The following is a 27,973-nucleotide window of genomic DNA, read 5'->3' as shown; positions in this document are numbered from 1 at the left end:
TGATTCTTTATGCAATAAATTAATTTCGATGTTGTATTAGACACGTCATTATTTGCCATTACCAATGTCATTGTAAAGCCTGAGTTTTTAATAATATTAAAGGTAAAAAAATTATCTTAAATTAACGTGATTTATGTGTCTTTTTCTTTCTATTTTTAATCTATTATCTTTTTAGTTTAGTTTGTTTTTTTTTGGCCCTATTTTGTTTTGTCTTAATACATGTATTTTTGCACTACTTCCCTATCTTATGTAATTTAATACATTTTTTTTCTTTACTCACAGTGGTTGTCTGGAAGAGATCGCTCGAAAGCGATAAGGCCGCCTTTTGATTTAATTATGTTCATTTTTTATATCGTAGTGTAACGAAATGTAAATAAATAAATAAAATCTAATATTTTTGTAACATTTTCTATAATTGTCATGTATTTTAGAAAAGATAGCTTGTAACGTATACTGTGGTTATAACAATATATATGATGTGGTAAACTTTAATAGATATATGTTAATATATATTATTTTTCAGGTAAGCGTAATAGATATGTACGAGAACGATAAATACTTTCAAATGGTGATGGAGAAACATGGGGCCGGTATGGACTTGTTCGAGTTCATCGAGAGAAGACCAAGACTTGATGAGCCGCTGCTGTCTTATATCTTTCGACAGGTATCATGTCGTCAACATATCTTTCATATTTTTTTGTTATTTTATTTGGAGGCAAACGGGCAGGAGGCTCATCTGATGTTAAGTGATACCGCCCATGGACACTCACATTGCCAGAACGCTCGCAAGTGCGTTGCCGGCCTTTCGGATATTTTTTTTAAATCAGTAACTTCTAATCTCTTCAGATAAATGAGCACTGTTGGCTAGTGGCTTTAGCGTGCGACTCTCGTCCCTGACGTCGTAGGTTCGGTCCCCTGCTGTGCACTAATGGAATTTAATTTTATGTGAGCATCTATCTTCGCGACTTAAAAAGCCAACGGCGTGTGTCGGGAACATGAGGTCGATCACCTACTCGTCTATTAGATTGATATATATTTAAATTTGATATGCAATATATTTAAAAAATCGGAGAGCGCCTCTGGTTTATTATAAATCTCTCCGGATATACTATATTTTAATATATGTACTATTCTATACTCTTAATATTTTAGATCGGACAAGCAGTCGAATACCTACATTCATTAAATATTCTACACCGAGATATAAAAGATGAGAACGTGATCATAGACAACAAGTTCCACGTGAAGCTCATAGACTTCGGCTCAGCAACATTCATGAGCAAAGACACACTTTTCTCTACATTCTATGGTACCACAGAGTATTGTAGCCCGGAGGTGTTAGCTGGGAATAAGTATGTATAAGTTTAAAACTATATTTTTATAAGCGTAGGATATTACTATAGGGACGAACGCGCTATTACTACGATATCTCTTTAGGGCAATGTCAAAGTTAAAATCGATCTATACTAATATTATAAAGAGGAAATATTTGTGTGTTTGCTATGTTTTCACACAAAAACTTCTGGACCGATTTAAAATGCTGTATCTTTACTGACTGACATGTTCAAAAAAAATAGGTATTCCTAACAAAAAATGCAATAATATAAGCCAAGGTTTGATTGTCCATAAAAAAACTGTTATTACTCACTAATAATCAAGCGAAAAATTCCGGGACTGATTAAAAAAAATATTTCATTACCTACTTGAAATCAATTGCAGAGCATTTTTAATTTACTAATGTCGGACATTCTACGTGAATTTATAATTAAAGTAAAAGAAAACTGGTTTTTAGGTTTTTCCGTGAAATTTTTCTTCATAGTAAAACCTTCCTTATAGTTTAAGGAATAAGACATTTAGAATAATTTTTATTTAATAAAAATGAAAAGCCATGCGAAGTTTGGACTGGCCTCTAGTAACTGATAAAACTCATTACGAAGGCCAAGTGAATTACCGTACACATAGTATTGTCTTTTTTTATCATCGCTTTTACACATTAAGAAAACACTTTTTAAACGGATTGAATATATTATTATTATAAACTTATAATTATTTACATAATTTTAAATTAATTTTTTTTCGACGTTTCGCGTGCTTTACAGCGTGCGTGGTCACGGTGACTGAAGACAAAAGGTGTTGAATGTCAAAAGTATCACAGCTGTAGAGAAAGTTGTGTTATCTGTATTTATTTCCCCGGAATTGGTATCGACCAAAAGGGGGTTTTTGCAGAAATCACTCACGGTGTGCTCTATTTTCGCGGATTGTTTGTCTTGGGGTTTTAATTTAGCACGCGAAACATCGGAAAATTTTAAATTAAAAATTATGTAAATAATTATAAGTTTATAATAATAATACATAGCTTCAATCCGTTCAAAAAATGTTTTCTTACCGTACACATGTCAAGAAAAACATTGTTCAGAAAGCGTCATCCCTTACACCCAAAAAGTCGACGGCGTGTGTCAGGCACAGAAGGCCTACTTGCCAATTACAGAAAACAAATGACTTTTATTCAAAGTAAAAATCATTTATTCATTTAGGTAACACAATGTCCACTCAGGAACGATAATAAAGAAATACACATTCAATGCTTATTACTTTACATTTACTGTCAGTTCTCAAATCAAAGGCGTCGAACGGACGAGAAGAACTATCTGCCACTCTTTTTAATCGCCAAGATTTTTGTTTTATAAAGTGCTGCAACCATTATACCATATTCCACATGATATCTTAAGTAATTAATAGTTCATTAATAATAAAATACATTAATAACAAAGATTTGTCTTATATCAGCAGAAGGCATGGTGAAGTAAGAGTACGCACTTACATTCTCGTGGAAACAACACGCAAATACATAGTCGAAGTTGGGTTTCTTTTTTAAATACCGCTTGAATTCATTTATATATGTTTTTCAGGTATGCAGGCCCCGAGTTGGAGATGTGGTCAATGGGAATAACTTTATACGTATTGACGTTCTTCGTTAACCCCTTCTCTGACATCGAGGACACCATACAGGGACCATTATCATTCCCGCAAGTTGTATCTGATGGTAACAATATAAAATTAACTTTTGATTTGTAGAGATAATATAGAACGATTTTTTTTAATTTCTGTTATCTACTGATCGCGCCTTTTTTTCAAATTCAGTTTAAGTTATGCAGAAGTGGAAGATTTGATGGCTGTTATTATATAACATTACACATACCCACACTAATGTAAGGAAAATTACACACACAATCACAAACACCAATACATTCGCTTACATACAAAACTCACATACGCACACACGGATACTATTTAAACGGAAGAGGTATGGCACAAGTAATTTGTATTTACTTAAATATAAAAATAAACTTTTTTCGATAGTGAAATATATATTATTTTTTAAAGTTCTTCAATTTATAAATTAAAATTTTAATTATGGAAATGAATTGACGTTAGAATCCCGATCCCCTAACTATTCAAATCTTAGATTAAGTTTGTTGACAGATCTGGAACACCTGCTCAGATGGATGCTGTGCAAGGAGCCGTCTCAGCGCTGCACAGTACTTCAGTTGATGTCGCACGCCTGGATCAGACAACCAGTCAACATGTCGCAATATATCTTCCATGAAATTGTAGACTGTGGTAAGTTTACTAATTTAACTATTATATGTTTCTAGATGGCGCTGTAAGACACTTTGTTGTTCGACTCCGAGCTTTTTCAATCGTAACTATTTAGAATCTGTATTATATAACGTGAATCCGTCTCAAATGTATTTGCTTATTTAAAAAAAAACTAATATACAGAAAATTACGTGAACGTGGAATTTGAATTGGTTACAATTTATCCGTCCACCGAATCGTTAATATTCATAACAATAATATTATTAGTTTACAACGTGCGATAGTTCGACAAATCAGACTTTTCTATGAATTCTAACAATAATAAGATTGTGACCGGAAACACTTTATATAATGTTTTGCCGATGCTCAAAATCGGAGACAAATTACTATATAAATACACCATATTTATTTTTTGTTTAACGGAAGAGGTTCACATTGAAATTGTCTTGTACTTAGCTTAAAACACTACCATTAGCTTGAATACCATTTTGAACATTTTAACCCACTATACCATGTATCATAAAATTACTATAAACATTGTATAGAATCGTTTAGCATAGATTTTATTATACTTAGGGTCTCTTTCACAATGTATGGATAAAGTAAGCAAATAGCTATGCAACACTTATATTATTTGGAAGATAAAAGTTCCGAATAACTTATGATGGACTTTATGTGAGGAAAAGCGATATCTGACAGTCGTGAAACGTACAGTAGTGTTATATACCTACTAATAAGTAATAAATAGCTTATTTGGAACTTAAGTTCGGTTGCTGTTGTTGAATGGATATGTTAAAATAAAAAACTGCTTGAAGCTGTGTAACAACTGACTTTAATAGTTTAAAATATGAGCTTACAACTTACATAAACTTAGGGGTAGTGAGATTGCGATGCTAACAAACTAACTTGGCTTATCTATGAGTTCATAAATCTATATGGTACTTATGTTATTGGACATTATCATGTTTTTTGTTTGTTTTGTTTTCATTTTGTTTTGTTTACACATATATATCTCTATATATATAAAACTCTCGTGTCACAACGTTCGTTTCCATACTCCTCCGAAACGGCTCGACCGAAGAATTTTTTATGCATATTCAGTAAGTCTGAGAAATGGCTTCCTTCTATCTTACAAACCCCTAAGTGATACCCCAAAAAAATTGTTTTTATTTTCGTATGATACAGCATACAAAATACATAGAACCCATAATTGTCACCCCTCTACGATCGATCCCTATCTTTTATTATAGTAGATAGGTTCTCTTTATTGAACTAAAAAAAATGTTTCCTGGAATTAATATACATGGCAAAATGACATCGGTGGTCAGCTAGTGTATATATAATGTTAATGTTGTCTAATGTGTAAGTTAACTATTGTTATATATTATTCTGGCCTATAAATATATATAGAACATCTCGACCTCAGACACTGGGGCCTTCGTGCCAGTCCGTGGTTAGACTGGTCGAATGGTTAGGTTAAGGTGTAACTTTTCGCCATACTTCCTTCACAGGGTAATCTGTAAAAAAGATGGTTTTAAAAAATAGCGTTATCGAATAAAATAACTTGTAAAATATTCATACTAACAATCCATTATAAATAAATATCAATTTTATACGTTAGTCACGTGACACAAAAGTCACAGATTAGTGGAATCGTGGAGGATTGACGTAACATGATTTTAAATGTTGTCAGAATGACAATCAACGCACTAAAAGCAAACGTCAAGTTTTTATGTCTCAATATTAAAAAAAACTAACATTAGTTTTATAGGTTCGATAGTAATGATTTTTAAAATCTCGTCAAATAGCCCATTATTTTATTTTCCTATTTCTAAACTTTTTTGAACTAACTGTGAATGCTATTTTAGATGTCTAGGTGATGCAATAATAGCCAAAACAGTTCAGGGTGGTCAAGATGCCTTAACAGTAGTGTATGTAGAAAGTCGAAAACTAAATTTCTATAAAATTTACACTTGTCTATACATTATATGCTACTAAAATTGTAAAAATTATGATTATTTTCTTTATTTTAGAGCATTTTTTTCCTTGTATTTAGATAAGTTCCAGTGTAGTAGCTAGATGTTATTTCAGATCGTCACGAAGCGAACCCAGAGATGTATTTCAGCGGAAGTTTGTCGCCTCGTAGCGGGTCTCCTGTTTCTTTAGCTCTGGACCCGCTTGTAAAAGGTAAAATTATTGATAAAACCAACGCTTTAAAGCTCGATTAAACTATTTTTGTTTGTACAATTAAAATTGTTACTACAGTGCTATTTTTTATCATAATACCAGATGGCGTAATTAACGAGATCGTCGGAACCTTATAAAGATTATAGCATTTATCTTAAAAATTATTTATTTATTTCAGAACGCTCAAATCCATCAGAAGTTGCCGCGCGATCGGAGAGTAAGAATATCTCTAAAGACGAGAGAAAACGACACGACCCACATTCTGAAAACTACAGTCTGCGTTCTTCTGCTGATGTAAGTAAATACATTTTCTTTTATATCTAAAGACGGACTATTTTTCACGAAAATGTGTAGCTGCAAGGGTGTGGCTGTTAACATCAGCCAGCATTTACGGCTAGACTATGCAATACTCGGCCAAATAATTTTTGGTCTATAGACTATGAAATACTCGGCCAAATAATTTTTGGTCTATAGACTATGAAATACTCGGCCAAATAATCTTGGTCTATAGACTATGCAATTCTCGACCAAATATTTTTGGTCTATAGACTATGCAATACTCGGCCAAATAATCTTGGTCTATATATTATGCAATACTCGACCAAATAATTTTTGGTCTATAGACTATGCAACACTCGGCCAAATGATTTTGGTCTATAGACTATGCAATACACGTCCGATGAAGGTTTAGTGTCAGTCCCTCCCCTCACCCCGCTGAGTACTAATCCTTTCCTCTCTGTAGGCAACCTAGACCGGGCGACAGTGACTAAAAATATTTGGTCATTCGTATCAGTATGGCGGTTTTTCAGGGGTGTTATTACTCAATGAAAAAAATAATCCATCTATCTTGTGAATGAACTCGCATCAGTATTATTTTGCGATCGTGTTGCAGTCGTGTATGACTTCAACGCGACCGCTCTACAGCAGTCGATCTCCATTGCAACATGCGGTCCGCCTATGTCCAGCGTTACACAAATGTAAAGTTTTGAAATAATTGTTAGTCAAGTCTTAAAATATCTAATGTTAATTATATCTAAAGTATCCATTATATATAAGCGTGATACATTAGATATAAGGTCGAATCCAAATTTTTCTTAGTTTTATTTTGTTTTGACTTTCCTTTTAAAACGCTGCTGCGGCGCGTATGAGTTCTTCCGCCATTGCAGCCATAGGCACTAGCCAAATATTGCCGAGATATATTTTTTTTATCTTTTCGGGATATAGTTGGCAATGATGTAGCCATTGATGACATATGTACATTAAAAGTGTAGTCCATGTAGAGGTCCCTTAAGAAATCTTATTCAAATCTTTATCCAAATTAATTTTAATGATTCAAAATTACAAATGCTTACGTCTCAGGTAATGATATTATGCACTAGCAGACCCGGCGTACCACTCTTCATCGAAGACTATAAAGTATTTTTTGTCAATGACGTTGGAAAAATGTCAAATATCAAAGTGGTATCTTTGCTTATTATTGTTTACATAACAAATTAAGTTGTTTCTAGGTGAATTCCGATATTTTTAATAGTTAGGTGTTCTGCTATGCTATGAGTAAAGACGAACCCAATAAATTAGATGAATAGCCGTTTTTGAGTACATACATAGACTAATACATTTTGTAATTAAGCCGATATGTTTCGAATATATATTATATTTGATTAATTTTTAAACTTTCAAGTAACTCGTCGAATTTGGTTAATTTTAGTAATTGAAGGTTTTTTAGTTCTAAGAGGTATTTCCTTACTGTGCAGTCAGTGCGTTTTGTTTATAAGTAGTAATTAATTACATTTTCTCTTACAGATCCTCGATATATCCTCAAAACCAGTATCGGAAGCGGCTTTAACCGATATAAGTTCAGACGCAACAGGTCACGCGGCCTGTGACATAGACTATGACTGCGAACACTACGATTGTGACAGTTGGGATGAATGTGAACCTGACAGTTTTTCTTAAACTTAAAGACATAATGCTGGACGTATTGGTATAGGCGCTGCGCTTTTGGAGGGATTTAATCTTCATAGATTTTTACCTTGGTGTACATCAAAGTAATAATCTAAAGAGGAGGTTTATGGTTTGACAACTGACAGATAAAGATCTGTAATCGCACGGCTCGTTCTATTCTTAAACTAGTGTATTGTCAGTGTTAACCGTAAGATGTTTCTACAAATCTGTGTTCGAACCTTGACATAATACGGACTTGACAAAGTTTTTTGTATTTAAAATATTTCGAAATCTTATTGACAAACATTAAACACGTATGTTATAGCATCCTCATTCGCCAAATATCTGTAACGACATCCAAGAATTAGTTTAGACGTCTAACTACACTTAACACCAGAACTTCGCACTTTATATAAGAAATCGTTTCTGGCAAACGTGTTCTATGTGATATAATATATGTTTAAATAATTGTAAATACAAGTCAATAATTTTTAAGTATTTGTAGATTTCTAGCCGGTAGCTTTTTCTCAAACTATAATATAAAATGATCTCGTGAATACATGATTAGAAACCCATATCACTTAAATACATTCTTCTATTTGACATTATATTTTTAAAAAAAATTTACACATTACAAGAAAATCCTAGACTTGGAATTGAATTAATTTACAGTAAACGGTAGTTAAAATAATCGCGATCTTATGAATATTATAAATGATAATATGATGGACACAAAGGATTACTCTTAAACGTAGTGATTTTTTTTAATAATATTCAAACGTCTCTTAATTTTAATCTTGCTAATAAAAATTACGTATAAAGCTTTTGCGCTCAAGTGAAAGTATTCTCCAAATCTCAGGTCGAAGTTACATTCTAGTCTGAGAGAATGGTGTGAAATTTTTTAAGTTATGTGTGTGCGTGTCTGGTATACGTTTTGTCTTACGTCCAGGTTCTACTTCTTGTAATTTCTACGTACAGCTTGCAAATACAATAGTATTCGAATGTTTTGTCCTATGTGTACAACTCGTTATCATTACGATTTGTATTAAATAGAACCCGGGCGTAAGAGAGATCTATATTATTGTTTAGTCACTGGGAAGTTAAATGAAAATGTTGTTACTTGGTAGAAAATTTCATCTTATGATAATTAGGCAGTATTAAGACAATAGTATTTTCCTATTTGTTAGAGTAGAATAAAAGAACCAAATTATTGATGTAGGTGGGTGTTAGTATCATGGTATCGGTGTTTTTTTAAATTTAGCATTATTTATCAAATGCCAAATTTTCAAAGTTGACATTTGACAGTTGTCGATAATTATAAATCGAACATTTTATATACGCCAAATTATACTTTAAAAAAATTATGTATATTTTTTTATAAGTTATTGTGTAAATTGTAATTCAGTCTAAGTAAATCGACGACAAATTTATTGAGCTACACGTGAACATTTGGAACGTAATAAAAATGCTTTATGTTTAATGTCAGTGACCAAATCATGGTATTTATAGTTATTTCCATTTAAATTAAACAGTTTATTAAATTAATAAATATGGACAATCTAAAACACTTTTAACGAGAGAATTTAAACGCTAAAAATTCTGCATTTATCATATCAGCTGTCAAAAGTTAAATATTTATAGACTGACTTACTTGCTCAGATGGGACGAATAAATTAAAAAAAACTAGGCTTATATTCAAAGAGTAACGTCCGAACTTTTTAAATTGTTAATCACTCCTATATAATATTTTGACTTGATAAAAAAGTGCGTTCTCGCATTATAGGTGTGTACTTTTATTAATGTTTTGAGGATTTTTTTTTCAGTTTTGTTACAACTTGCTTGTTAACCACAGCTAAATGCAGGTGGCTGTCACGCTTAGCTAACAACGCCAAAATGGCCGAGACCAAATCGTTATATTTTATAATTTTATTAATTTATATTTATTCATTAGTCGTTATTTCTGTATATTTAGTAATGTTTAATATTAAATTAGTGTCCGTTATTTGATTAGTGCCTTACGACGGACGGCGGGTTACGTTGCTCGTAGTGGGCTTCACTAAGATTAATAAATATTTTTTTTAATATTTATTGGTTTTATTATTAAAGTATATTGAATGTACCTTATCCTACACATCCCTATTTCATTCTTTCCGAAGGACTCTTGTATCATTCATATCATCATATCATTTATTCATATAAGTAACACAATGTACACTTATGAACGTCAAAAAAAAAATATACATAAAATGCTTCTAATTTTACATTTACTGCTAGTTCTCAAATCAAGGGCGTAGAACTGGCAATAAACTCTCCGCCATTCTTTTCAATCGCCAAGTTTTTTTTGTATTACACAACGTTTGTAAGGAGCTGCAACCATTACACCATGTTCCAAATCAGCATCAGATCATCATCAAGCAATCAATCAACATCAGTGGGAGGCATGGTGAAATAGGTGAAATAGTTACACTTACATTCTCGAGGGAACAACACGCAAATACATAGTCGAAATATCTAACATCACCGCATACACCAATTCAAGTAGCACCCGTTCACGAGTATAACGCATGGCCAGCCATCGGCCCCTTAGCCATATTTTAGGGAGAGAGACAACCCGATGCATGGAGTCCGCCATACAGCAGTTCATATGCTTAATGGGCAAAAAATACGTAGCATAGGTGTATTAATATTTACTATTATCAGTCAAGCAACTGTACTTGAAATAAGTAAACGGTACTTAAATTAACAATTTGTTTTAAAGGTATTTCTTGTTTGATGTAGATAATCTCAAGAACAGTGTTTAGGGATCACTTTGCTAGTATTAATCGACAATTTACCGCAGTGGCTAAAATTAAAATAAGTAGCAAGTATTCTATAGTCTATTCTAAGTATGATCTTTTTATTCTGTGATTTCGATTGTGCATAAACAGAAATGTCAACAGTGTCAAATTGTATGTCGGTGCTGCGGTTTTTTGCTAATCATCGCCGATTTTCTGCAAATCTTACGGTGTTTACAATAAAACAAAGTCCTTTTTATAGCACAGTGAACAATTCCAATATAACTTCGGTATCTGGAAAAATACTGGTAAGGTTATATTTACTTCGAATTTTCGACATTGTTTTTTCGTTTTGTATTCTATTAATGTAGCCTAGCCTAACCGGATTTTGATCGAATAGGCGGTACAAATGTACCTAAAAAATTAATAGCGTCCAGTTAGAGTTTAAAATTTGAAATAGCTAACCTTAACCAATACCGATGGATATCGTAAAGGTATAGTAAAAACGATATATTATGTTAAGACACTGTTGCAAAATTGAAATTTAGTTAAGGCTTAAATTTAGTTAATAAATAGCAAAATATTGAATTATACACACATTGCGCTATAAAATAAAAATTAACATTATAATACTTTTATCACTATTAGTCTTGTCTATCACACTCTCTTGTAACTTCAGTTAACAACATTTTATTATGTAAAATAACATATTTATACTATATTATAATTAAGTTTATTGTCAATTATTGTTGTATTTAGCATAAACTAAAAAAAGTCTTATTGTATAATATGAGTGTTATATGTTTTTCATTCAATCTTCATTAGTCATCAAAATTTCCATTGGATAGTCAATAAATAATAATCTTTGTACTGCAGCCAGCGACATCCTTGTAGCATCTTACTTGTCTAGTGTGTTTAGTGATAGTATTTCATTTAACAATCCAACTATATATAAAAAACATAAACATCCAATTAGATTTTTGAACAGGGTCATTATTAATGATTATGAATATTGATATTAAATAAAACTTCTTATTAGTTACACTATTTATTTGTTTGTTGTAAAACTTATGACTATATAAAATGATGTTACATGTTCTAAGCATGATTAAAAGCAAAGAAATTGCAAAGAATTTATTTAAATGTTATTAGTACTTACAATATGCAGTGTTAACATAATGTGTTATTGTCTAGAACCTAACGAATGAAACATTATTTTATTGATTTTTTTTTGTACAAATAAGTACCTTACTTTGTGCAGTAATGTTTTTAAATATATAACTTTTCTATGTATTTTAAGGAATAAATCACATCTGCATCTATTTTTTCGCATTTATGATAGATACCATATGCACAATTTAACAATTTTTTTGTAATAAAATCTTTTAAGCCTTGCCTCCTTACCTTCCTTAACATAGTTTCATCCAACATCAAGTAGATTAAAAAACCAGTGGTGCTACAACTCTTGGCCTCAAATTTCTGTCTAATTTTTATTTGTTAAGTAATTTGCTTGTTTAACACAATATGCTGTCTAATGCATATGCTTATATTATTTTCCTTCATCTGATGAGAGAAGATGTTCTGTGTTTGTACACAGTAATAATAAAATCTAGGTTAACACTGGTATATTGGATTGTGGACTTGGTTTCCACACTTAGATTCTCAATGGGTCTGTTGTGCAAAAACTAGTATAATAAATGATCAGATTTAAATTAAAAGTTAGTACAGAAAACTAACATGCAATTATAATATATATATATCAAATGATCATCATATATATATTTCAAATGATATAAAATTGTAACATGTTATGTATTTTTTTTTTTAGCTTTTATCAACTTCATTCCAGTAACTCTGTTTAACTTAAGTTATTCTACTAAGAACTTAAAGTACCTGTACAGAATATATACTCTTTGACTCGCTGACCTTTTTATATATAGTTACTGGCCATCAAGACCTTTTTCAATTGTCACTTATGTTTATATTTGGCGCATGTCAAAAGATCGCGCTTTTTACCGTTCTTGAGCGTTTTGAATATAAAGTACGGTTTGAGTAGCGTATCGGCCAGTTAGTGGTTACCACTTGTTAGTAATGCGTGCCGAATATGTTCTATCAGTGTTTGCGTTTTTACAGTGCGCTCGCGCATCGTCAACCACACAGAACATGAGTTTTGTCTACCCGGAGGTGAGAAGGGATGAGACAGTGGTTGATGACTATCATGGAACTAAGGTATTTATACTTATTTTTCTTATTAAACACTAGGGAGGTAATTCCCCATGAATCTACGTATATATTTACACATTTAAAATGTTATATTTCCCAATAGCACACCTTGAGTCGATTCTCATAATAACAATGTAATTAACTATAAAGTCTAAAGTAATATTAGTTATTTATATAATTCGCTATATTAATATGACACACTAACCGTAAGTGTCGAGAAGCTCTGGCACGTCCTCTAAAACCGAATAAAACAAAGCACGTTCATAGGCATACGATGTTTTTAGTTTCTAACGTATGACCAGTACAGTGAGTACGTATTTAACGATACAGTACTATCAATTAGGGCTTAGCTAATTAGATCTTAGCGGGTCACTTGTATCTCAGAGGTCGTGTTTATATTTTGTAATCTTAAAAAAATGTTTTTGCCGAACTAGAACAGATTTTTGATTAAACTGGTTTAAATTATTTTTATTCGATATTGATCCATTCAAGTATGAGAATTAACAGTGGCCTATTTTATTATGAAACCGTTAGCGCTGATGGCCCGAATGTGATATCAATACCTCAGATAGTTGATGTGGTAGGTGAAAAAGAATTAATGGCTCGTGTAAATTCTATAATCCATGTAAGAACTTTGTAGGAGCCACATCTGAAAGCACGTTTGTATCATTCATGCACGTTCGTCTTGTAGGAAAGAATCCTGATGAAAGTTACTAACTCGTTAAATTTATCAGTGAAAGCGGTCACTTCTATGTCATTTGAACTAAATTATCATAACTAATACAACTTTCAATTTATAAGAGACACATAAATAAAGAATCAATGACAAACTTGACAACTTGAACGACGTGCTCGGTGATTAAGTCACGTTCCAATTTACCGCAAGGCAAAATCTCTAGGAAAATTGTGTATTTCCGACACGAAATGCCTTAAATGGTGTATAAATCTTGCTTTAACTTACGCCATTGTACATTCTTGTAATTCTTCTACTATAAGTACGCGTTATCGTGTACGTAAAATATTTCTAGCGAAATATTTGGTAGTAATTGTGACTTCATCTCCGGACTCTTATCTATAATTAGGATAAGAAGTATTAGAAGAGAAGTCTGTTTTGCTTGTTATAAAGGTGAATTTTGAGGTTAAAACTTAACTAGCAAGCAGTCGAATTTGACAAAATAAATTAGAAACAGATATTTATTATGATTTAATATATATACAAGTTATATATATTATATATCTGGAGCAATATAGGCTACTTGAGACATGCATGGTAAGTCGTAGCTGTACCATAAAATTTTTGTCAAATTAAACCTTTGAGCAGTGTTGGCCTAGTGGCTTCAGAGCGACTCTCATCCCTGAGGTCCTAAGTTCGATCCCCGGCTGTGCACCAATGGACTGTCTTTCTATGTGCATATTTAACATTAGCTCGAACGGTGAGAGAAAACATCGTGAGGAAACCGGCTTACCTTAGACCCAAAAAGTCGACGGCGTGTGTCAGGCACAGAGGGATGATCGCCTACTTGCCTATTCGATTAACAGATGATCATGAAACAGATACAGAAATCTGAGGCCCAGACCTAAAAAGGTTGTAGCGCCATTGATTTTTAATTTTTTAAACCTTATTTACGGGTATGATAGGATTAAAGTGTTTGACCAACAAATAAACCCATACAACTTAATTTCCACTAACTACTAAATATTAATCTAGTTGTCTTTAAATTTGTTTGCCTACCCATATATGTAAGTACTTTTTGTTACCACTCAGTATGACTGCTGTGGAATGTGGAAGCCTTGTTATCCTTATAACAAACAGTTTAAAAACCAGTCTCCCAATACCTTCCTAACTGTAATCATATTATTTGTTACAAATGTTATATGGGAGATATAAATAAATTATTAGTATTTAAAAGAAACGCAACGGGGCACCGTTTTCATAACCTATATCCGGATTATTTTACAGCATAAACAGGTGAAAAAAAAGTTTAGTTATATAAAAAGTATTGGATTGATGATTAGTGAGTTTTTAGATAATAGATCCCTACCGTTGGCTGGAAGATCCCGACTCTGATGACACAAAAGCATTTATAGAGGCTGAAAATAATATTACCAGACCGTTCCTGGATTCTTGTCCAGTGAAAAAGGATATTAACGAACGGCTAACAGAGCTATGGAACTACCCCAAATATTCCTGCCCTTTTAGAAGAGGGGATCGGTACTTCTTCTATAAAAATACAGGACTTCAAAATCAGAAGTAAGTTCACGAGTGATGTCTTTGCTTAAACTTATACCACTTTTATGTAAGAATTTAAATTTGTTTTATTTATCATAAGGGATCGTTCAAGTATTATGTCACGCAATTTTTGAAGTTTCTTGCCCCCCCCCCCCCCCCCCCATGAAACGTGCCGTAACGTTTTCTGTATCCAATAGTAAAATGTTTCGTGACCACCCCCAGTGACTTATACCTAAAACTTACCATTATGTGGTGTAAGGTCCTGGAAAGTGCAAAATAATATTAACAATAACGCGTAATTCAATTCCCGCCCTGCATCGTAACGTTTTAGAAGAGGACCCGCTCCCCCCCACCCCAAACTCGTTACGTAATACTTGAACGCTCCCTAAGTAACAGTAGCGAAGTTCTTTCAGACTTCGTCATACCTTCGTACAAATATCATTGGTAATTGAGCGCAAGCATTGCAAATATATTTAACTGTTAGCCTTCAACCATATTGTGCTGCATAATTAAAGTAGAAATTATTTGTAAATTAGCTATGTAAACTTTCACTTGTCTTACACTCGTGTTAAGAGTGAAAAAACATTATTTAACTAAGTCGTAATATTTTTACATATACAACTTTTATTCTTTTAAAATTTTTCAGTGTCCTATACGTACAAGATAGTCTAGATGGTGAAGCTAGGGTATTCCTGGATCCCAATAAACTATCTGAGGATGGTACAGTAGCATTATCTGGTAGTCGTTTCACGGAAGATGGCAACACTTTCGCGTACGGTCTATCGGCTAGTGGCTCTGATTGGATAACGATACATATTAAGGATGTTGCTACAGGTAATTATGATATTGCATAGAACGACTTTGATTCCCGTATTAATAATATTTTATTTATTTCTACTGACATAAGTTAAAGACAAAAAATTATAATAACATAACCAAAGATAGAATACATATTATGTATATACAAATTCAAATCAAATATTTAAAAAAAAAATCACTAAAAATATTAAGTAATACCAAACGCGGCTGTGCTTTGTGATAGTGTGTATGTCTGGTGTGCTCATGATGGAGATGCTTTAGTGCTATGGATATTTTAAATACTCCTTTTATGCATATTCATAATTCACAATTCTTTCAAAAATGAGTATATTTTATTCATGACTTATGATATTTTATCTAAAGAACTGTGAACTTTTAAATAACAAAAATAAGATTTTCCATGTTCAATAATTAGACTTATTTATAAAAAAAATTTAAATCTATAAATAATTAATTATTGCGAGAATCTATGTATCGGCGTTACCCTGTAAATTTAATGGCGATTCAAGTTGTTGTACTACGTTATTCCAAGTTGTGACATCAGCGCTAAGGATGATTGTATTTTATTACATAGTTATTGGAAACGACATAAGTGCCAATTGTTATTTATTACCTTTTAAGAGCTAGGCAGAGAGCCCGGACCTCCTTACAGACATACTTCTCTCCTGCATCCACTTTCATGATATTCCCTATTTTTTGTTATGACTCAGTATGACTTTGCTGTGGAATTGAAGCCTGGTTATCCATATCACAGGTTCATACCTAGTTTGGAAACCAGTCTCCCGATACCTTTTAAACTTTGTATTGTTTGTTTCGAATATTGTATGGGAGAAAAATACATACCTCCTTGTATACTAGTATGACAAGGCCTATCCATTCCGCCTTCACCAGCCACGGTAGCTTTTGATATCCTACTTGTATTTGCTACTCATTCCGTTCTACATGGCCTTGAATGCTTGGGTGGATTACCTAAGCATTCCCTTTGTGGCCTTGTCACTAAGCCCTCTTTCTAAAGTCATATTAGATTCATTCATTTGGTACAGGTTTAATAGAACAGTCCAGCTGTATTTAAACTATTTTATGGTTCTACTTATTATAATTAATATGCATTTTGTGAAGAAAACGCAGAAACGATCTATTAATAAAGTGAACTCTCAGTTCCTAATAAATCAATTTATAGAACTGATAACGGTTTTTGATTACGTCAATCGTATTTATTGTATGAAGGTTTGTGGATATAATTTTATCTATACAAATATTATCTTAACGAGTTATAGTCTAGACAGACCTTGGACAGATTTTGAGTTCCTGGGTCATAGGTATGAATGATATAGTCAATGTTACTCTATATTAAAAATAACTCAGGTCCAAGAAATTAACTACTACTAATTAAATGGTTGAGTTGTGATCGACTAAATTAACGAGTTTTAACTAGATTTAGAAAATTGATACGCTTGTAAAGTAGCAAGAAGAAATTCCTTGGCTTTTCGATGAAGTCGATTTGTACCTATACGGTTCCTGGTCAATCAGGGTGCTTTAATAATTATATTATAAATTAATTATATTAACCACTCGCGTACAATAATAGAATATAAGCGAAATAATGAAATGTTATTTGCTATGTAACGAATGAGAGCAATCTAACACTTGAAGAGAGCGTCTAGGAAAAGTCTTCGACGATTCAGGAAATCGCCACGCGTATAAAACTAAGAAAGTAAGCTAAATACAGTCTTGGCTCGTACAGTACCAGTCGTAAATTTAAAAAGATTTATTTAAACGCAAGTCTTGTTATCACAATTGTGTTTATAATATTGAAGTATATTTTCCTACCGGAAAAGGAATCGAATGTTATCAAAACTGTACTAAGAACTTATATCTCTGAACAAGAGACATAAACAAAATATAATATTAAAAAAAAGTTGGAACGCTGATGTACCTAGGCCAGTTTTTTTTTAATTTTAATACGAAATGGTCCTAGTACTTAGTGTCCACGTTAAGATCACTTTACTATATATGTATATACGACTATGTGTATTTAAGCGGAACGTTAAGATAATTTTATTATTTTAATTCAAAATGCTTGTTTAATCTAACAACATCGTTTTATATGTATTGCTCGTATTTGACATAATATGTACGATACAAATTATTTATTTTAACCATAGGTGAGGATTATCCAGAAGTACTGAAGAAGGTCAAATTCGCGTCAATGTCATGGACGAAAGATAACAAAGGATTGTTTTATTCTGTAAGTTATGGAATGTGGATAATTATATAGGTTACCTGATGTTAATTTAATACATTCTCAGACGGTGCGCGAGTAAGTTGCCGGCTTTTTTATGAATAGGTGTGCTCTTTTGGCCACAAAATATCCATTTGAAGAGAACACACAAAAACTCAAATATAACTTTATCAATGCCCAAATACTTAAATATCCAAATTAAACGAATTCAAAAATTCTTTCCATGACTGTACATCTACACAGTAGTTACCTTATCGACATTAAGAGTACTATTTATTAACTGGCAATTATATAAACTAAGTAGCCTACCTGACATGTATCCATCATATAATAAATAAATAAAAAGTGAATTGTAATAGCCAGTGAATATAGAAAGAAGTTTTATAATGGGTTTAAAGATTATTTCCTAATTTGTTCGTTCGCAGCGTTATCCAGAACAAACAGGAAAGACTGACGGCTCAGAAACGGAAGTTAACAGAGATCAGAAGTTGTGCTACCATCGAGTCAACACTCCGCAAGAAAGCGATGTTATAGTTGTCGAATTCCCCGAAGAGCCACTATGGAGGATGTAAGTCATTTATTGTCATTTGTCAGTACTATAATTTACGTTTTCATGGTTCTTGAGAACTTGGGTCAAATTTATTGGTGTATATGTCGCAGTAAAGTAGTTAAATTAGAGTCAATTGAATCTCTAGTCAGTTAATTAAAGATCGATATTCAATCAAGTCGCTAGCATTTTGATTTAAATAAAGCAGCGTCGAAAACGTTTAAGTATCTGTCTGACCGAAAGTCAGCGTGTTGATTAACAATGTAAAACAATACTCCGCCATGATTATTTCATTTGTTATTGTTATTTCGGTGTGATCGTGGAGAACAGAGCTTGGAAATTCCGTGTTTTGTTTTATTGTAAATGAGATTCAATAAACTCTCTGATTTAACTACTTTACTGCGACATATACTTGACGTCATTGACACGAATTACTTTCGAAGAAAATTTATTAAATGTTGGGAGTAACGAAATCAAAAATATGTTTTTACATGATAAAATTGTATTCATTTGATATTATTCCCTCACTTTCTATGTGAAAACGGCATTTTGAGTTACGCAATGCAAGGTTCAGTAAGCTATACCCATCAACATCGAATGTCACTTTTTTCCTGTACCGTTTTTCGTAGTAGACAATTCTTACGCCGTTCTACTAATGTACTTAATATCTGATACAAACTGTATATATTATTATTATTATTGTATTATTAATATATAATATTCATAAAACGTGTTAGAAAAACATAAATTTCAATATTAAAATTATGTAAATTTTCTATATTAATGTAATCTTTAGAAATCTTTGTCTTTGATTAAATTTTCTCAGTTTACCGTTTTCTCGTTAACAGTGACATAAATACGCGGAATATGAACGAAGATAATCGTGCGTAGGTGTCTTTTTATATTCAGTAGAATTAGCATGTTTTTATTATTACTGAAATGTAGAAAATGTATAAAATAACTTGTTTTATTAGTATTATGTTTAATGATCTTTTAATGTCGTATAACATATCCATTGTTTCGCGATAATGTTCTCCATATACATAGCTATATTATTTCTTTTATTAAAATGGGAAGCTGTATCAAACGATTGCAAGTCATACATTTAAGTTGTATAAAATTTTATATTGTTTCCTCTATTAAATTAAAATTCCTTAGAAATAAATATTTACATTGACTCCAAATGAATAGAGAAAATCTCCACTGAATTCTCTGATTTTTCTGGAAATTTCAATTACTTTACCCAAGCGTTATGTCAATGGTTAAGTGTTTACTTCCAGTGGTGCTGAAGTGAGTGATTGTGGGCGTTACCTCCTCGTCAGTCCCGTAAGAGATTGCCGGGATAACCTTCTGTTCTTCGCTGATTTGCACAAACATCCAGAAATCGATGGAAAGCTGTCACTCACACAGATTGTACATAACTTCGAGGCGGATTATGAGGTATTCAATTGTTTTTCATTAAAGATAAAATATAAATTCTTGAGGCTATTCTAAAGTACTGAATCCGAGACTTTTGTGTCTTTCTGTCAAATTTTGTTGTAAAGACTTTTTCTAAAATCTAAATGTGTGTTGAGATTAAACTTATTCATTTCAATGTTTAATATTTAAAATAAGGGCTTACTAAAGATATATTATAAAATTTCTAGTACGTCTCAAACGAAGGCTCCGTGTGTATCTTCCGTACAAATAAGAACGCGCCGAACTATAGACTGATCAAGATTGATCTCAATGATCCCGCTGAAGACAAGTGGGAGACGCTTATACCAGTAAGTTACGCTTAATATTGTTTAATGCAACAAAAAAAATTGTGAACATTTTTGTGTTTTTTGTAGATTGCGTGTTCACTTTCATAATTACTTTCTAAATTTAAGTATATTTCTACATAAAAATGAGATTATCTCATCCGATTGGGACGACCCGACGATGCGTTTGTGCGCGCGCGCATGTAACTTGGAGGAATTGTGCGCTCTATGACATTTTGTTAGACGCCACATTTAATTATCACAAATATTTTTAATTAATTTATATATTTGGAATCGCAAAAATTTAATTACTTTGTACATACTCTGGCTACTCCTTCACATTCATCACCACCTCATTGTCACCCAATTTAAAAGTAACCCTCTTATATGTATGTTTCTGTAAAGAGGTATGTAATGAACATTATTGTATAAACAATTACATCATTCTAGGAGCACCCTACTGATGTATTGGACTGGGCTTCAGCCGTGGACAATAACAAACTGGTCATTCACTATGTCAGGGATGTTAAGGTAAATTTTGAGCCATTATTATAAAGTAATTCTGCCTACTTTAAGTCAAATTCTGTCTACACAGAAACCCATTTTGACATTGTTGGACTGGTTTACCTTGAAAGAAAACAATTTTTTAACCGACTTAAAAGCAATTTGTCTTATTATAAACTTATAATTATTAATCCGGCTTAAATCCGGTAAAAAATTTGTATTATTTCAATGTGTAAAAACTATGTTAACCAAAGACAATGCTGGTTTACCTTTTTACCATTAATCAATAATTTATTTAACAACTCTTGAAATTTACTTCTGAGGCTATCTGTGGTTAGTACTGTAGTTTTTGGCAAGGCGAAACAGTCTTAAAGATAACAGTATTAAAACCGAATGTGGTTAAGTTAAACTAACCTTAGAAAAAATCTGTTTGGTAGGCTTACACTGCCCCCCATGGGCGTTTTAGGTACTAAGTAGTACACAAAATTATTTTAAAGGTTTCCTCTTATAAAATTTAAATTGTATAAAAAACTATTTCGAAATTATTCCGTCGTCCCATTATTCTATAGACGTATACGTGCGTGTTCGTGTCAAGTTAACATATCGTCGAAATATAAGTTGTGCTCACCCAAAACATTGTTTTCCAGAGCGTTCTTCAACTACATAAAATGGAAGATGGTCAACTGATCCAAGAATTCAAGTTGGATGTAGGCTCAGTGGTGGGATTCTCCGGGAAGAAGGAGCAAAGCGAGATTTTCTACCATTTTATGTCGTTTTTGACTCCCGGTATCATCTACCACGTTGATTTCAAGAAGCAGCCGTATGCACCAACAGTAAGCGATATTTTTTTATTATTTCTCTTAATATAGAATTTAAGTCTTATTCAAGATTAAGTTAAGGATCGTACTTCTGTTTAGAAAGTTACGCAAAAATAACTAGCTAATGTGAAGTGTATTTCTTCAAATCCATTAGATATTATGCCATCTAGCATTTCTATCAAAATAATATATTCTATAAACAAGACAGGTTTTTTGGTATCCATTATATAAGTAGTGAAGTTAATGTGCTGTATTCGAAAAGATCACGTCAGTCGGTGACACTGATTCCGGAAATTTAAGTCGGCCTATAATCCAATATGGTAATAGAAAAAACCGGTTCCATTATTTTTTGAACCATGTGCATATTGTCTCTATACTTAAATTCATCACTATAAAATAATCGGTTGAGACGTGCAAATCACTATTGCGTTAACGTGTTGAATATGTTTCCAGGTATTCAGAGAAGTGAGCGTGAAAGGATTCGATCCGTCCCAATATGAGGCTAAACAAGTCTTCTACTCAAGTAAAGATGGCACTAAAGTTCCTATGTTTATTGTACATAAAAAGGTATGTTTTTACATAAAATATTTCCATTCCCAACAATTATTACTAACAATACGCACTTATTTAAATAGGCACGAACTTTATATTAGCAAGACTTCGTTATCTTCCTTTAAATATCTACTATACTAGCTGACACATCTATCTGAAATGATCGTGTTTCATTATCTTCATATCTGTTGCTTTTTGTCTATTATTTATGTCTAAGCAATTGTATATTTTATGTAGTTATGCACTTGCGTATATATATTTTTTTAAATATCCTAACAGTTGGTATTGTCTTTGGTTAATATAGCTTTTACTCATTGAAAGAAAACGTTTTTTTAACCGGATTAAAGCTGTTTGTATTATTATAAAATTCATTATTTACATCATTTTAAATTTACTAAGTCGATACCAACTCCAGGGAAATAAATATAGATAACACAACTTTCTCTACAGCTGTGATACTTTTGACATTCAACATTTTTTGTCTTCAGTCACCGTGACCACGCACGCTGTAAAGCACGCGAAACGTCGAAAAAGTTTAAATTTAAAATCATGTAAATAATTATAAGTTTATAATAATACAAATAGCTTTAATCCGGTTAAAGATTGTTAAACAGTTGCCTGGCAGAGATCGCTCGGAAGCAATAAGGTCACCCGTTGCCCTACTTAATTTTTATTATTGTACTGTATCTCTTGCAAAGAAGAGTGTTGTGTTGAAGTATTAAAAAAAAATGGGAGTCGTCGAAACTATAATTTTCCATACATAATTGGCGCAGTTCACTATTTTGTAATAACAATGTGCTTCGTCATTTCATTAGTTCCAAATACGCCCACGGAGCGCTGCTGAATTATTCCATACAGAAATGTATTTATTTATTTAATTTTCAGGATTTACCCCAAGATGGCAACAACCCAGCTTTAGTCTACGGATATGGAGGCTTCAACATAAACGTTCAGCCGAGCTTCAGCGTGACACGTCTCGTATTCATGCAGCATTTTAATGGCGTCCTCGCTATACCTAATATACGGGGAGGCGGGTTAGTATTATATTTTGGGGGGAACTGGGGGGAGGCTCATCTGATGATACGTGATACCCCCCGCCCATAGATATCCACATTGTTTAGAATTGGTTCGGAAATACCCTTAAATATGGTGATGGCAATGCGTCATACTCGTGAACGGGTGCTTTTTTATTTGTGGTGACTGGTCGTACTTGAATTCGTGTATGTGGCGATGTTAGTTATTTCATCTATGTATTTGCCTGTTGTTCCCACGAGAAAGTAAGTGCGTGCTTATATTTCACCATGCCTCCTGCTGATAGAGGATCTTTCACAATCTGAGACAAATGTATGTTTTTTATTTATTTTATTATTATTTATTTACTAAAGATGTCATGTGGAACATTACAAACGTTGTGTAATACAAAAAAGTAACTTGGCGATTAAAAAGAGTGGCGGAGACTTTATTGCCAATTCTTCTCTTCCGTTCTACGCCCTTGATTTGACAACTGGCAGTAAACGTAAAATTAGAAGCATTTAATGTATATTTTGTTCTTTAACGTTCATAAGTGTACATTGTGTTACCTATACGAATAAATGATTTTTGACTTTGACCTCAGTGGGCTGCTGGTTCCACTTGGTTGGATCAACATTGTCATTTCATAATAGAGTTATGAGAAATATTGACGTAGCGAACGACGTACAATCTTTAGTTCGTGCATTGAAATTGTACTTATTGTTGCTTCCGTACGTCAAAAGTCCTGTACATTTTTAATATACAAGATATTTAGCAACGTTGATCAGCCTTTTAAGAACATTATCATTGAAACAGGTTCGAGACCCGAGGGTTGTACCCATTTTATTAAAAAAATAGGTATTATCCTAATGTTCTATGCACAATCAATACTCAGTTATAGTGACGTGAAACATCGTGAGGAAACCAGCTTTAGATCTAAAAATCTAGTATTTCATTAAAAAAAAGATCACCTAGTTGCTTATTCATAAATAAAATATATTTATAGAGAATACGGCGAGCGTTGGCACAACGCAGGGCGTCTGTTGAACAAACAGAACGTCTTCGATGACTTCCAGGCTGCGGCTGAATACCTCCAATCCACGGGGTATACGAAACCCGCCTTGACCACTGCCCAAGGAGGCTCTAATGGCGGCCTTTTGGTTGCCGCCTGCATCAACCAACGACCGGATCTGTATGGAGCCGCTATCGTCCAAGTTGGGTGAGTTTTTTATATATAAAAATGTCTTTCCTTTTAAAACTTAATTTAAAATTTTAAAAATTATAATTTAAATTAATTATAAGTTTATAATAATAATACATAGCTTCAATCCGTTTAAAAAGTGTTTTTATTGTCTTAATAGTTAATATGAGAAAAGTAATAAAGAAGTTACACACACACTAATATTAGAAATTAATAAAAATTTATAGTAGACAATAATGAAACGCAAAATCAAAAAAATTAAATGAAGAAACAATCAGTCAAATTGATAACCTGTTTTTAGTCACTTAATAAACAAATGGTGTTAAGTGCTACCGCTCATAGCCATTGTTAGAAAAGTCACGATTGCGTTGCCGGCTTTTTAAGATTCAGTCGACTTTTTTTAACCGATTTTAGAAGGAGGTTATCGGTTCATATGTATTTTATATTGTGGCCTTATGAATACTTAATAGTCGAAACGGTGTTTTTTATATATATGCATTAATTTTGTAGATTTTAATTCTAAAGGCAACTCAATACATTAAAAATAAATTGATTAGATAAATTGACATTTACTTCATTTTTTTGCGTGATTCTCTATGTATATATAGATTATTTATTTATGTAAATTATTTTCAGGGTGTTGGACATGCTCCGTTTCCAAAAATTCACAATCGGTCACGCGTGGGTGTCGGACTACGGCAGTTCTGACAACAAGACGCACTTTGACAATTTACTCAAGTACTCACCCTTACACAACATCCAGGCGCCTGACAATGGTAATATTTTAGCTTTTATTTATGCCTGAATCAAAGTTACAAACCACAAATTTTAATTGTATGTGTGAAAACAGAACCAGAAATTCCTATTTCCTACGCGTCATTTACAAAATTACAAAATTTGTATCTTTTAATATTATGTTAATATAAAGACTGTCTAACTATAAGCCACTACCAATACCACCACAAGTTTTTTTGTATAAAAGGTTTACAATACCTGAATACGGCGGTCACTGCATCTGTGTGAGCGCAACGGCAATTTGTTTATGCGCGAGCGACAAAGACATAAGATGAGGGGTCATTCTACGAAATTCTTCGTGCTCCGCGTCTGTGCTTTACACATTATTATGTATTATCTTCTAATTTTGGTATATATAGGTATTAAATTATACATTACATTAAATATTAGTGTAATTATAATTACATTATTTAAAATAATCACTTATTTTGGGACCTCTCGTTAGAGCGCTCGGTTAGACCTCTCGGCTCGGGTGTATTAAACGGGATGACGAATCGAGTTAAGCGTTAAAAAATGTATGAAAATAAGTCTCAAGTTGCAGAAACTGGCCTAAAGTGGCGTATTATGCGAGAAATCGTATTAAGCGTGATCGTCTTAAACGGGTTCTACTGTATTTATATATAGAAGAAATATAATATTAGGTTATTAACGAAATTGTACACAAAAACACTTGCTTAAGAATTCGGCCAATTGGCAATATTATCGTTCTAAGGGGTTTCTTCCAGTTTCATAGAGAATTTCAATTTACAAAGTGTGAAAAAATTTTTTTTTTTTCAGTGAGTCGGGCGGAATACCCCGCGACCCTAGTGCTGACGGCAGACCACGATGACCGCGTGGTTCCACTGCATTCGCTGAAGTACATCGCGGCGATACAACACTCCGTGAACGGGACCTTACAGCGCAGACCTCTGCTGGCCCGGATCGATACTAAGGCCGGACACGGCGGAGGAAAACCCACCGCTAAAATTGTAAGTAATGCTTCACAGATTCATTTCAAACATGATATTGCATTATTATTATTGCTATCAATAATTAATTTGACTTCTGTACAGAGTTTCTTGGTCTTAAACATACCAAAAATATAATTTTATAAATTTTGAAAGTATCGTGACGTTTCCTTTCTTCGTTTTTAGTTTTTATTAATATTTTATTTCTTAGGTTTTATTGATATCTTGCTTCTTAGTTTTTATTGATATTTACATCTTGTATCTTAGTTCTTAATAATATCATAAAACACTACTCATGAACTGTAATAAAACAAATCCGTGTCCCCTAACCGTTTTTTTGCCTAATATAATGTATTATTTAAAGTCAAGACAATCGACATCAAATCGACAATCTACCGTGGCACCTTTTAAACTCCTATTCTCTAATTCCAAATGTTTCGTCCAGATCGAGGAGCACACAGATATCCTGAGCTTCATGACGTTGACGCTCGGTTTGAAGTTTGAGAAGTGAAGCCATCAAAAACAAAGTATTCCACGAGATTGCAATAGTATTATGTAAATAACGTGCACCCATTGATTACCTCGGGTCTTTAACTGACTGGTGATATTGTTACGCATTACCTATTTTTATAAATAAACTTTGTTTTTTTTATTTTTGTGTATTTTTATTTATTCACTGTACTTTTAGAAGTATCCAATCGCCCAAATCAAGTAATGCTGACAAGGCTGTTAAGGTGGTGAAACAAAACATTTATTTATTTATTACAGAAACACATACATTCATCCTTACAGACGATGCCAATACTGTAATGTCGAGAAACATTAAATACGTCTATATTAAACACATAATCTACACAATATCGCTTCTATGAATTCACTCTGCGAACATATAAATATGTCGATAGTGTTGGAGACAGCATTCAGTAGTCGCAACGTCCTGAATAATCTGTGGGGATCTGTGCAACAGACTGGTTCTTGCCGTTGGTATCGCAAATGATCTAGGCCTTCGCCGTCGCACATATCCCATTGGTACTAAGAAACTCACTTCTTGGAGTACACTTGGGTTGCACACTACACCCCTCAAGACCTTTACTTGTAGTACACCCACTGTAAGTCCCGTCTGGTTTACAATTTATTGTATTTATCCCTAAGACAAATAATGTTGGGTACATTAATGGATGGTAGAAATAGACGCCATACAGTCTGTTATAGAAGTGTCGTGCAAATTTATTCTGTATGCGCTCCAACATAAGACAGTATTTAGCTTCTTGCGGAGCCCAAACCGATGAGTTACACTCCAATCGAAGTAATACTGCCCCTCGAAGCGTAATCCCATCCTTGTGTTTGCTTTGCAAATGTCCACTACATGATCCCGGAAATTCTAGTTTAGTTGTACTCATGATGACGAGGCAATTTCGCGCGACTAAATGTCACCATGGTACATTTGGTAATATTTAATTGGAGCTTATTTTTATTATTCCACTCACGTACTCTATCTCTTTGCAAGCGTTCACAGTCGAACATTTGATCCTACCCGTAAGACTCCGTCTGTTAAAAGGTCTCTTGGTGCAGACATCCCGTACTTATTATATATTCACTATTTATGTGTTAAGTGATCGTTACGGATCCGTAGGGTTGTTAGGTTCTTACATCTCACCCTCTCATATATTTAGTGATTTAGTGCAGCTTGTTCATACATACATTACATATACAATATAGATACTCCTGACATACAATACATATAAAGATTAAACACACATTTCACAGTCCACTAGCTAGCAAGCTGTAGTGTGTTTATAATATGAATCTTTGGTCTACATGCCCTTTTTAAAACTTT

General features: G+C 32.9%; 2 protein-coding genes across 4 annotated transcripts in view; both read left to right on the top strand.

The window, feature by feature from the left end:
* The window catches only part of LOC123714167 (PAS domain-containing serine/threonine-protein kinase), a 29,209-nt gene extending 19,394 nt beyond the window's left edge, over positions 1-9,815 (top strand). For 2 of the 3 annotated variants that reach the window (XM_045668337.1, XM_045668339.1), the window contains 7 exons: positions 524-664; positions 1,153-1,352; positions 2,910-3,043; positions 3,484-3,621; positions 5,692-5,787; positions 5,966-6,081; positions 7,591-9,815. In XM_045668337.1, coding sequence (XP_045524293.1) covers positions 524-664; positions 1,153-1,352; positions 2,910-3,043; positions 3,484-3,621; positions 5,692-5,787; positions 5,966-6,081; positions 7,591-7,743 — 978 coding nt within the window. In that variant the 3' untranslated portion in view covers positions 7,744-9,815. The remainder of the gene's footprint in view (positions 1-523; positions 665-1,152; positions 1,353-2,909; positions 3,044-3,483; positions 3,622-5,691; positions 5,788-5,965; positions 6,082-7,590) is intronic. The other variant, XM_045668338.1, reaches the window with a different exon arrangement.
* Positions 9,816-10,654: 839 nt separating this feature from the next.
* Positions 10,655-26,788, top strand: LOC123714535 (prolyl endopeptidase). The gene is made up of 16 exons (XM_045668809.1): positions 10,655-10,813; positions 12,639-12,734; positions 14,756-14,979; positions 15,605-15,792; positions 17,943-18,025; positions 18,445-18,587; positions 19,847-20,006; positions 20,213-20,332; positions 20,759-20,839; positions 21,460-21,645; positions 22,084-22,197; positions 23,068-23,216; positions 24,200-24,412; positions 25,031-25,170; positions 25,967-26,157; positions 26,582-26,788. Exons 1-16 carry the CDS (start codon positions 10,661-10,663, stop codon positions 26,645-26,647), a joined length of 2,307 nt encoding a protein of 768 aa, XP_045524765.1. The 5' UTR covers positions 10,655-10,660; the 3' UTR covers positions 26,648-26,788.
* The last annotated feature ends 1,185 nt before the right edge of the window (positions 26,789-27,973 follow it).

The sequence above is a fragment of the Pieris brassicae genome, chromosome 9 (genome assembly GCF_905147105.1).
Source record: "Pieris brassicae chromosome 9, ilPieBrab1.1, whole genome shotgun sequence".
In the NCBI taxonomy this organism is placed as follows: Eukaryota; Metazoa; Arthropoda; class Insecta; order Lepidoptera; family Pieridae; genus Pieris; species Pieris brassicae.
Note: the sequence above shows the minus strand (reverse complement) of the source record. Positions and strands in the feature narration are given on the sequence as shown.

Excerpts from the sequence above, each read along its gene's own strand:
- LOC123714535 (XM_045668809.1), top strand. The coding sequence starts at position 10,661 with ATGTCAACAGTGTCAAATTGTATGTCGGTGCTGCGGTTTTTTGCTAAT. Across the intron at positions 15,793-17,942 it reads TATTAAGGATGTTGCTACAG|GTGAGGATTATCCAGAAGTA; the intron begins GTAATTATGATA and ends TTTTAACCATAG. Across the intron at positions 21,646-22,083 it reads AGCAGCCGTATGCACCAACA|GTATTCAGAGAAGTGAGCGT; the intron begins GTAAGCGATATT and ends ATATGTTTCCAG.